Below are 12,500 nucleotides of genomic sequence, written 5' to 3'. Positions count from 1 at the left end.
GTTTCTTAGTAGGGCTTGACAGGTAGGTACCCCCAAGTTAACAAACAGCTGACTGGCACTGTGCCATCTTGGTACCCTCACCAGCAACCGTAGAGCATCATTATATGCTACTTTGAGTTTTTGCATGCTGCTAACCTTGTAATTACTCCATAGGTGAGCCGTATATATTTGGTTCGCAACTGGTTTCTAACTTGGGCTCGTGTTTTGTACTGACTGTGAAATCAATCAGGACCCAAACCACTTAAGCCATACTTTACACTTTCACGTTGCATCTCAAGCTTGTAGGTCGGCTAAAATGTACATTTAATTACCCCCCCCCCCCCCCCCCCAGACTCCGCATATAATAATGACATGCATAAAATAGTGCAGATTGAAAGTTGTTAAAGTTGTTCCGTGTTCTTCAGCCCTGTCATAATGTCTGACAACGCACTTGTGCTGGTACACTGTAAACTTGAGTGTACAGCATATGTTTATCACTACATGTGTATACTCATGCATTCATGTGTCAAACGGAACATGAACCTTCAACATCCGGGATATCAACCTCAGTGGCAAATTACCCTGGATAGACAAGTTTTGCTATATTACAATAAATGGTTAGAACAGCATTTGTAGATGTAATAGCTCTATTGTTTATTTTAGATGGTTTATTGATTAAATATTTTTTTAATGTTAATTTTCTAGTCAAAGTTTACATGAGTTCTTACTGCATCCAGACGGTTCAGTTGAGTTGTCAGATATTGGTATTCTAATTAGATTTTTCAATAAACTTGGCAGTCACTGTGACCTTACCAAACCCCACCCTTCTGGCACACTGAGCAGGTTAAAACAAACACTAAGAATAATTAGCACTATTTGACACAAGTACTGTTTGACTAACCTGACACACACAAGCTCACCCACGCACGCACGCATGTATGCATCCATGCATACACACACAAACATGCATATAGGTATTCACACACATATACTGTACAGAGTTGTGCAAAAAGACATATACGCAACCTTAGACAAATGCACATACAAACACGCCCCATGCAAGCGCGCGCGCACACACACACACACACACACACACACACACACACACACACACACTAGAATATCGCTACATGCATTCATCACCAGTGACAATTTTCTCCCTCTCCAAAAGCACTACTCCATGTGATTAGTACTGTTATGATGAGTACTCTCTCTCTCTCTCTCTCTCTCTCTCTCTCTCTTTTTCTCTCTCTCTCCCTCCTTCCCTATCGGTCTCTCTCCCTCCTTCCCTATCTGTCTCTCTCCCTCCTTCCCTATCTGTCTCTCTCCCTCCTTCCCTATCTGTATCTCATTCTTACTGTCTCTCTCCCGTCTGTATCTCATTCTTTAATATCTCTCTCTCTCTCATCTGTCCCTCACTCTGAGTGTCCTCTGTTTTCTCCCATCTTTCTCTTCTTGTCTCTCTCTTCTCTTCCATCTTTCTCACACTCTTACTCTCTCTACCCCCCCCCCCCTCACTCCGTCTCTCTCCTTTTCTCTCTCTTCTATTATACCCCACCAACAGGAACCTACAATCAAAACATGCATTAACACATGCAGTACACATTAACCCCCCACCCCACACACACACATACACAAATGAACATGGATGATACACACTTGTGTGCATTGGCACTCACATACACTGTACATGCATGCCGAGGCCATGACATGCACATCAAAAAACATATTCATGCATACTGCACGCACGCACGCACGCACGCACGCACGCACGCACGCACGCACGCACGCACGCACGCACGCACGCACGCACGCACGCACGCACGCACACACACACACACACACACACACACACACACACACACACACTCACTCTCATTAGTTGTACTCATCCTTGCACAGGCGGTGTCACCTGGACTGTCTCTCAGCCTTCCGCCCCCCTCTCCTCGATGTGAGTCTCATTAGTGGAGCTCTCAGACAGCCTATGTCAGTCACTGAAGGAATATGAAACCAATAATTACCACACAAATATTCACATTAACTTAACGTGCTGTTGATTGACTACCAGCCTCATGAGCCCAGATCCACATTATTCAGTTTGGTTTCCACTGCGACCTACCGCTCAACTTAATTATTATGCGAGCTGCGGTTTTATGAATGTGTTGTTGTTGTTATGTTTGACATAGAAACTGCATTTAAGGGCAGTGTAACCTGCACAGTGCACATCCTGAGTATTACTTTAACTCAAGGAGTACTAAAATAAATTAACTCTGAAGTTTATGCTGTGTGCACTTTGCTTTAGAAATGATAACAAAAGAACTATAATGGCCATCTGAAACTTTATGATGCAATTTCAAGTTAATGCTTGAATAATAAAAAATAGGCTATAATTAGAACCACCTTGCCCATTTATGAAGTGGGTGGGTAGTTTGGGTTTTATGCCTTTGCCAGCCTCGATACTAATTTCATACTGGCTGTAATTTACCTCCACTGAAATGACTCGAAAAATGAAAGATGCTGTCATAAAATGTTGTCAAATGTTGCATTCCTTCTTTGTGATATAGCCTAACCACATTTCAAATTAAGTCAGTTGTGGCCATATAAGACAATTTTCTGATTGTCGGGTGGTCTGATATTTTTTTCTACACATTTATAATCGATCTGAATGAGCACTGTAATGAGATTTTTTTTACGAGGATATCATTTTTACAACGATGTGGGTGCCACATCTCCAACCTCGTCAACTGTTCACCAAATATCCGTAAATTCGATTTCTGAAGAATTGTCGGTGTGAAAAAGACACAAACAACCAAAGTGCCAGGATGAAATCTCTGTCGCTTGTTTATTTCATTCTTTCATCTTTCTCTGTGTTGCTGTGTTTACAGTTTGGCCCAGGGCATGGCTAGGCGCATTTCTCCTGGCAATGCAATCCTTGGCTGAATGTTTTTTTTTCTCTTTTATATCGCTGTTAAAACTTGTTTTTAGATCAAAGCATTGTTCACTGAGTGCAAGTAATTATTTATAATTCATCGTCATCCCCGCAAAGCTAACATGTTGCCCGGCAGGCATATTCACATAATTTGACGCCCAATTTGCATGCATGCTGGAAACACTGGGAATATCAATTATTTTAGGCAACGACAACATAGTTGGCTTAATACCAACACAGTGCAGAATAATAGCTGGATGGCTGTGAAAACGAATACTGCATAATACAGTTTATATGCTGAGGAGGCCAGCCCAATACCCGGCTGCACACAGACATATTCTCATTTTGTGGCTTTTATCAGTGTGCAATAATGTCTGGCCTTAACATCTATGTACACTTTTTGTATATTGAGCTTCTTCATGTCCCCAGCTTACAGAGACTTGCACACAATCATCACTATAACACCTGTCTCTCTCTCCCCCCCTCCTCCAGGTGAAAATATGGTTCCAAAACAAGCGCTCCAAGTACAAGAAGATCATGAAGAATGGTCCTTGTGGACCTGAAGGAGACCACCTGCACCCAGCATCCTCTGCCTCGCCCTGCTCCCCCGGGATGCCCCCTCCTCTGTGGGACATCTCCATGGCCAATAAAGGCACGCCTGTGCACTCCGGTGGATACATGAACAATTTTGGACATTGGTACCCAAGTCATCATCATCAGGACTCCATGCCCAGGACTCAAATGATGTGATGAGGGAGGGGAGGAGAGAGAGGAGGGAGGCCACATTCAACAAGAACATGTTTCGGACAAAGTATTGCTTTAGGTCAAGGTACACAGCAACACTATGTGTTTCATTTAACTCTTGATTGTGTAAAAGTGGATACGACTTTGATTACGAGCAGCATCTCAGTTCTCCCATTGAGTCCTTCTTTGGAGTCTCCCTTGTCTTCCAGTTTTTTGGTTCTTGTTTTTTGTCATTGCCCATGATGAATGATCTTCAGCCGGTTGGTCTTATCGGTTTCATATATTCTGTGTTTTTTGACTTTGTGGGCCGGTGGCCTTAATAAGAACTGAATAAAGACTTTATAAACTTGTGTTTCCTGACAGTTGGACTTTCCAGCGTATCTGAGGGTCTCAGAAATATACATTTCTGCCAATGGAAATGGCTGTGGGTCAAAATATTGTACGCCGTTTTAAATAAATCACCAGTGATCATCAATAGAGCTAGTTTTTTTTTCTTGTCTTCAAATCCCCAGTAATTTCATATGACAGCAAATACTGACCAGCTGAGTTTCCTTAATGTAAACTGTCTCAGAAATTAAACTGTTAAATGTCGCATGTATTTCTCTCTGATGGTGTGCAGCAATTACATTTGTTAATGGGGGTGATAATTAAAGTTTAATGAAAAGTGAGAGAAAACACTAAACATATTAAAATAAAGATGGACGGTTACTTTCAGCAACTGTAACAATTCAAACGTAAAATCTTCAATGTTCATTTATCCATTTAAATGTAGATATCAATTACAACTCAGGCTTTTACAGTGTTCAAATTAAACAAAACACACTGAATCAGATTGTTTTGGGCGTTTATATAATAATAAAAAATACCCTACGCCTAAGGTAACCCAAGGTGTTTTCAAGAAATCACAAGAGTCGTAAATCACAAGAAACGGCTCACATCCCTCACTCCCTCAAACATCTGGAGAGGCGAAGAATGGGTCGGCTAGCATTGGCAATGATTTTATAAAATGACCACCCCAATTAAAGGTAATTTAGGGCACAGCTTGTTGAATTAAGCTTTCACTGCGACGACGAGCAGGTAATTATGTGTAATTTGCAGGCTGTTGGGAATAGATCCCTCCACCAGCCGACAGTAGACGAGAGGATGACGGAAGTAACGGATCACACGTCAGGGGATTACAGAAATATATTTCCACAAATTGCTAACTATTATCAGTTTACAGTGACCTTAAAACAGTTATCATATTACAGTTTTCTTTCCTTTTTTTGTGGGTAGTAGCCCATAATTAAGTCTATTTGTTTTGACAAACAGGATCAAATAGGCCTATGCAGATTTACGACAACGGCACATGCAACCATTACCTGACAGAAAAAAAGGAAAAGATGGACAAAATGCATGTTGCTTTTTTCCTTTTAAAAGCAGGTCATTACTTGCTTTATTTCAGATGAAAATGAGGGGAGAGATGCTTCAATTACTGACTACTATCCCGTTGCAATAATTAAATCAAGGTTGTGATGGAACGCCAGTGAAAATATTTTATTGCTACATTTTGGAGGCACCTGTGCTTTAGCCTACATTACAGATACATTTCATAAAGCAATTACATTAATTAGCTACATTATCATTGTATCATCCTTTTTTGATATTAAAAATATCCGAAAATCCTGAATATGTTGTTTTATAATATAGATAAAATGATATCATGTACAATAATTCCATCAACAAGTTCACAATGCACATTGTGAGCTTGTAGATCAGCTATTTTCAAATGGCCGAAACATATAGGACTGAAGTGGTTACTGTGTTTTGTAATAAAAAATGATCAAAATCTACAAAGTAACTAAAGTTTTCAAATAATTGTAGTGGAGTAAAAGTATAATATATTCCTCTGAGATGTAGTGGAGTAGAAGTAAAAGTATTGCAAATGTACTTACTTTACACCACTGCTAGTCAGTAAACCAGATTTGCATTTATTTATAAAGTAACTTTCCCGATCACATGAGTAGGCTACATGAAGTAGAACAAGAGGAGGAGTGGATCACTGAGGACTCTTCGTTGACAGTTTACTGGTTGACAATGAAAAGGGCCGTTTATCTAAATGACTTGCAGGTGTGTTGCCCTGTTAGCCTGTTAGCTCGTGTCTGCAAAATAGAGAGAGACATGTTGATGTGAGGCAGGTCATAGACCCACTGACCACGAGAGGGGTCAATGGAAAAAAAGAAGACTGTGTGTGTGTGTGTGTGTGTGTGTGTGTGTGTGTGTGTGTGTGTGTGTGTGTGTGTGTGTGTGTGTGTGTGTGTGTGTGTGTGTGTGTGTGTGTGTGTGTTCTTTCTCACACACACACGCACACACACGCACACACACACACACACACACACACACGTGAAAGACCTAATAGCTTATATATTTTGTATTTATTAAGGTGATCCAGATGATATCCACATTCCAATGTCAGGCTCTCCTCTGCAGCCTATATAGCAAAATAATCTCATCCCTTTCACTTTTTAGTGATAGTATTTATTATTATGGGATTTTAAAATATTCACCTTTTCAAATGTTGTTTATATTGTAAGTCTCTGTGTATGACGATGGTATCAACTAAAAACCAAAGTTGTAAATTGTTTGAGAAGGTGCACCCTGGTGGCTGAATCTGTTATTACACGAACATGGCACACATACCAGTTATGTCATCATAGGTTTGAAGCTGGTTCAAGTCCTGTACTGCATGTCACCAACCACCACTCCCCTCACATAAAATATAATTTTAAAACGGTTTGGTTTGGTCCAACTGTGGAGTCAACCATTCCCAGCCAGGCAGCCTTCTATGGCCAAGACTCAGAGTCCCAACTCTGGCGGTAAGCCATAGTTTCTTTCTTAAAGAGGCACACATTACAAAGGCATTGTGCAATTTATTGAAAAACATAATGAACCACATGAAGCACTATATTCTGAGCATGTCATAATAGGCAAACATTCTGCAAAAATAGCACATCTACAAGATCACTACGACTTGTTGCATTGTGGTGCGTTGTGAAGCATTGTGAAGCATTGTGGTGCATTGTGAGCTTGTAGACCACCTATTTTCAGCAAATACATTTGGTGTAGAGGGAAAAAAGGAGGGGACCGCGTATAGAGTCTAGACCCCTGGGTCTATTAACCAAGTGGTTAAACACTGGCACAAAGCTTTTTAGTTTTACTATTCTGTTACCTTTTCACTTCTCTCACCCCCTTTCCTCCTTCTAATCATTTCAAATTAAGTTTCTAATATCCCTCCCTGATATGTCTGAAGAAATCCCAATCCCAGCCCAATACACACAAATGTCACTGACGGACTGACGGACTGAGTCAGTCACTGAGTGAGGAAGTTACATTGGTCGGTAATTTGGCCTAAAAATTCAAATCCGGCGACGTCAGAACGGTCAAACTGACGAATGTCTAGCCACAAAAGTCCACTCGCCCCAGACAAATCCGGCAAGCTCAGAACGGTCGTACCCGCAAATTCGGCAACCTCGGAATGGTTGGACCCACAAATCGAGACCTCGGAACGGTTGGACCCACCAGGTATTTCTGGCCACCAGAACCTACTCGGTTACGTTTGACATCTGGGGGTTACCGAGACTAGTGGGAGGAATGATCTACGATTCTGTCTCTATCGAGTTGAATGGAATGATCTAAATTGATCTAAATTGGAATCCTGAAAAGTTACATTTTTATTTAATTTCAAATGCATTTAGTTATACTTATGTTAACCATTTTAACTTAAATACAAATACACTGGACAAAAAAAAAGACAATATAATTTTAATACTAGTCATTAAGCTACTAATATAGACTGAAGTAATTAAAGCGGGTCATGTTTGCATGTTTGGAATTGTAACAGCTGAAATCAATAATGTATCAGTATTCCGATATTAACCTGCGGGCCGCATTAAGTGAAGGTGGGGGCCGCATGTGGCCCCCGGGCCGCCAGTTGCCCATGTATGCTGTAGGCCGTGACGGCGGCGGCCTTGGCCCGAAATGCATTGCAGTGATTGATGGGCTCTAGGTCCTTGACATCAGGCACGGTGTTCAAGTAGATGAAGTCGTTGTCCTTCTTGGCGGCAGTGAGTGCGTGTTGATCCCGTTGCTGAGGTCCTTAACGCTCAGGTTGTTGTCGTAGCGCAGGGGTGTCAAACTCAGTTTTTGGGGGCTAATGAGGCCCCAAAAGAGGTCCAATGCGGCCCCCAACATGGTTTTTAGAAAAGTAAAAACATACTACCCGTTATGACTCCGCTTGAAATGTTATTGTTCTACTTACAAATGGCTTATTGGGGCTCCTTAAACAAAAATGGCATTGTTTATTTCACCTCTCATACCAAATGTCTTGTAGCCTGCAACTGTAATATCAATAATTAAAGTAGCTATTCTTCTTAATAATAAACTAAAATAATAAAGTGATATACTGTAGTTATGACAATGGCTGGAAGCGTGCATGTGTGTCCGCAACTGGTCACAGCCCTCATCAAGTCAAAATATTAGGGTATACAGTGTATACCCTAATATGTCTGCCAGTCAGTGTGCTCTGTATCTCACATGCTCGCTAGATTCATTCAACTCAAGAAATCAAGAATTTCTTCTTACCATGGGCCATTCTGCTCTGGTACTCCTGGCCTCCAATGACAAGGATTCCACCTCTTCTGAGAATTCAGGCATTCCAGACACATCGCTGTCACGCCGCTTAAGGTCCGTAGTATTCATCCCTGTAGCGAACCCAGGCTGAAATAATGGTGAAGTCCAACTGATGAATTTATAGGATCTTTAATAAATCAACGTGAAAACTGAAACAAAGGGGGAGAAGGGACAAAAGAAAGCATCAGCGTAAATAATCATAAAACACCACATTATACAACACAAGTCTAAACATACACAGTAGGTCTACAAAAATAACCTTGAGTACATGATACATCCAATAAATCATTACTGTGCATAGCTCAAACCTTATCAAAATGCAATACAGTGACAACGGTATCAACCATGACAAATAAAAACCCAACAATAAGACCATGTCAAACTCCAGTAACCATCAATACAACAATATAATTTCATAACATTTAAAGACATTCATTCATGTACCTTGTTCCCCTTCCAGCTGGGTGCTAAAACCTTAAAGACCATGGCACGGCATTTTCTTTGATAGCATAACTGAAACAACACATTGCAAAGTGTTAAGCCCAGATTCCATACAGATTTCACGTCGGCATATTGTTTGGAAAGATCAAACGTCACTCACAATCAGTCACTGAAGAGCTTTCCCGTCCGTCCTGGGTGTCCTGCCAGTGGCCAAACAACTTTTATCTGTCCCGTCCGTCCCAAATAAGGTGCATATTTCACTTAAAGTTGAGCATTGTTTGACCGGGCTGCAATGTTTGAATGAGGCGGTCTAGTGTCTCTGCTAAGTAGCCCAAATGCTGGCTTCAGCAACACAGGTGAACTCAATGCCATCAATCACAGTCCTCTGCAGAGCTGTGTTCTGTGAGCAGCAATATCGGCTAGTGATATCGGCTAGCATGGGTTTTCACAATAAAGGTCTTCCATATAAACAAACGGAGGGTCCGTTACAATCCCACCATCATCATCCAAACGAGTTTCGCAACCAAGAGTCCCTCCAAGGATGTAGCCACCAACCCTGGCTTCTAGCTAAGCCTCGAGGATCAGTCGGTGATATAGGCGTTTTAAAATGACAGTTCAACTGTGAGACTGAGCAAGCCTGCCATTCCTCAAATATCAACGCATTCACACAGGCTTTGCTCCACTCATACTGTATCAGAAAAAAATATTAGAGAAGTTTTGTGGAAACTAGGACTGTCAAAATAATTAATTTAGTTAATTAATGCAGATTGACCCGCCCAATACATCACATAAATCCACCCACTCTGCACTAGTCATCGCTCAATTCTGATGGCTGATCGGTCCAAACAATATGATATGGTTTTATGATACGCCATACCCTTCAGACCATTAAAGCGGCACCATAAATGTGAAAAGTTCTGATTCCTCGAGTCGGGCAACAACACTTCATTTCTCAAAATGATTACCTGCTAAGCCCTGCTCATTTAAATCAGTCAGATGTCACCTCTCATCCTCTCTACAATAAGCAAGAACACGTTCATTCAAAGACTTATCCCTCCTTGGGATACCATGGAGCCACTTGGCCAGTCCTTATGCCTGTTTTGTGTAAAGCACTTTGAATTGCCTTGCTGAAATGTGCTATACAAATAAGCTTGCCTTGCCTTGTCTTGTAGCCATCTATAGACTATAGAGATGAGTGTGACCTGCAAACTGTTGACTGCTGACTCTTTGACTGTTGATAGACTGTACACGTCAGTCTATCAACTCATTGTTGATAAACTGTCCATAATTCATTCATTCATAATTCATGATATGAGTTAGTCCACCATAGGGCTCTGAGATCCTTTGACACAACCTTTTGCAAACTGTGGTGAAATGAAAGTGTCAAGATCATTTACTCAAATCTTTGTTTCTGGAGGTCCCTGGCACAAACTATTTCTGAGATGGTGGTCTGCAGCCAGATACATATCATTTTGGGGGTCCTTGACATGAAAAAGTCAGAGAACGACTGCTTTATTGCACCAAGAGTTGCTGTGACGTTTGGAGCTAAACGAGCTCTTCCTCAGCTCTATCCAGCCTGTGACATCAGTCATATGAAATATCTAGACGTATGTCTCCACATTTGGGTAAGGTTTAAGCCTCATCAGAGCCCGATTTACTTCCATTATACAATTACTTTACAGTTAAAGAATTAAAAAAGAATTAAACAAATATGGATAGTATGGAGTAGTAATAGTGGAGCTACTTCTGTGGCCTGCTGGCAGTGAGACACATAGACAGACACATTATAGACTCTCTTATAGACGACTAGACTCCTGTAGAGACATGCAGTAAACATTCTGTTTACTGCATCCCTGTTTACAGTGCAGGGATAAATAACACAAACAGGAAGTGTGAATGTAGACCTCCTTGCACACTGTTAAAACCCTGCTGCTGCCCAGAAACGCAGGGAAACATAAGATAAGTGTGTACACAGAGAGAGAGAGAGAGAGAGAGAAACAGTGAGAAACAGTGAGAAACAGTGAGAAACAGTGAGAGACAGTGAGAGACAGTGATACAAAGATATTTTGATCAAATGTAATCTATACTCCATCATATGACAGTGTTGTTTGTGAAGAATTAGTCTTAAGAGGGATGTTCAGAGATGAAGAGAGCAAGGGAGACAGAGGGACGAAGGGATAGAGGAAGATTAAATGAGAGGGAGATTGAAGGAGGGAAAGATACATTCAAAGGGCAAGAGAGGAGGAGATTCGGAAAAAGAAAGATAGTACAAAAGAGAAAGAGAAGAAAAAGTAGTTTATGAATAAAAAGACAGCAAGAGGCAGATTTAGGAAAAGGTTTAGGCAGAGATAGGAGGAGGGAGAGAGAAAAAGATCCAGTGACGGAGAGAGATGAGAAGGAAAACATATTAATTAAAACAAGTTCTAAGCTGCAGGGGCCACTTTATATTAGCTTGTTAAACCTGGCCCGTGGTGAACAAACACGCACACGCACAGTCGCACTCACACACACACAAACTAAGACACACACACACACGCACACGCACGCACGCGCACGCACACACACACACACACACACACACACACACACACACACACACACACACACACACACACACACACACACACACACACACACACACACACACACACACACAGAGATGCTAGAATTAAACGGATGCATTCACACATGCACTCAATGCAAAAGCACACAGGCATGCATATTCTTATGTGTAAAATCAAAATATATTACAGGCGTGTGTGTGTATATATTTGTGTACATGCGTGTATGCATCCAGATCAGGGCCCTGATTGACAGACGCTGATTGTCTCTTCCACTTTTTGGTTTCTGCAAAACGCCCACCCAGCGCTTAGGGCCTGACCGGTCTGCAGGATACACATGATTTTATTAGGCTATTATTAGAAGAATAAAACAAAATAGTGAAAATAGCTCTTGCATGATGATCAAAAGTTGAAATATGGACCTAAACTCTATATGGTTGACCAAGATATCTGTATCTGTCAGCCCTTTTATGTTCATATATGGAGAGTTCCTTTTATGCCCATAAATGGAGATCTCTGTATCTGTCAGTCCTTGTCCCTTTCATGCCCATATATGGAGATCCCGATGTCATCGGTATATGCCCATATATGGGCTGACTGATTTGTTTGCTGATGCCATGAAGACACATAGGGGTTAGACAACACACTCCATATTTGGGCATAGCTCCTTATATGGTTACGGCTGAGTCATGGGACATGAGCGTGAGGTCAGAGGTCTGTCCGTAGTATGACAAATGTGAATATGAAATTAAATAATCACACACACACACACACACACACACACACACACACACACACACACACACGCACAGGTTAGCTAGATTTTTTTTTACAGAAGTAATACTTGCACAACACGTGCGTGCGCGCGCGCGTGTGTGTGTGTGTGTGTGTGTGTTTGAGATCACCTTTACCCACCTTTACGTGTGTGTGTGTGTGTGTGTGTGTGTGTGTGTGTGTGTGTGTGTGTGTGTGTGTGTGTGTGTGTGTGTGTGTGTGTGTGTGTGTGTGTGTGTGTGTGTGTGTGTGTGTGTGTGTGTGTGTGAGACCAACTTCACCCTCCTTCACAGTCAAATCCTGAGGATATAACCCTCCCTCTCTTTCTCTCCCTCTCTCTCTCTTTCTCTCTCTCAAACCTCTCTCTCTCTCTCTCTCTCTGAGGGACGAGGTACATTCCTTTC

General features: G+C 41.5%; 1 protein-coding gene across 1 annotated transcript in view; it reads left to right on the top strand.

The window, feature by feature from the left end:
* Positions 1 to 4,127, top strand: part of LOC311055044 (homeobox protein Dlx4a-like) — a 14,736-nt gene extending 10,609 nt beyond the window's left edge. Inside the window, exon 3 of the mRNA XM_084071118.1 lies at positions 3,401 to 4,127. Within this exon, the coding sequence (XP_083927244.1) occupies positions 3,401 to 3,658 (258 nt within the window). The 3' untranslated portion in view covers positions 3,659 to 4,127. The remainder of the gene's footprint in view (positions 1 to 3,400) is intronic.
* The last annotated feature ends 8,373 nt before the right edge of the window (positions 4,128 to 12,500 follow it).

This window comes from Gymnoscopelus microlampas, assembly GCF_963454915.1.
Source record: "Gymnoscopelus microlampas genome assembly, chromosome: 11".
NCBI lineage: Eukaryota > Metazoa > Chordata > Actinopteri > Myctophiformes > Myctophidae > Gymnoscopelus > Gymnoscopelus microlampas.
This window is presented reverse-complemented; position numbering and strand designations above follow the sequence as displayed.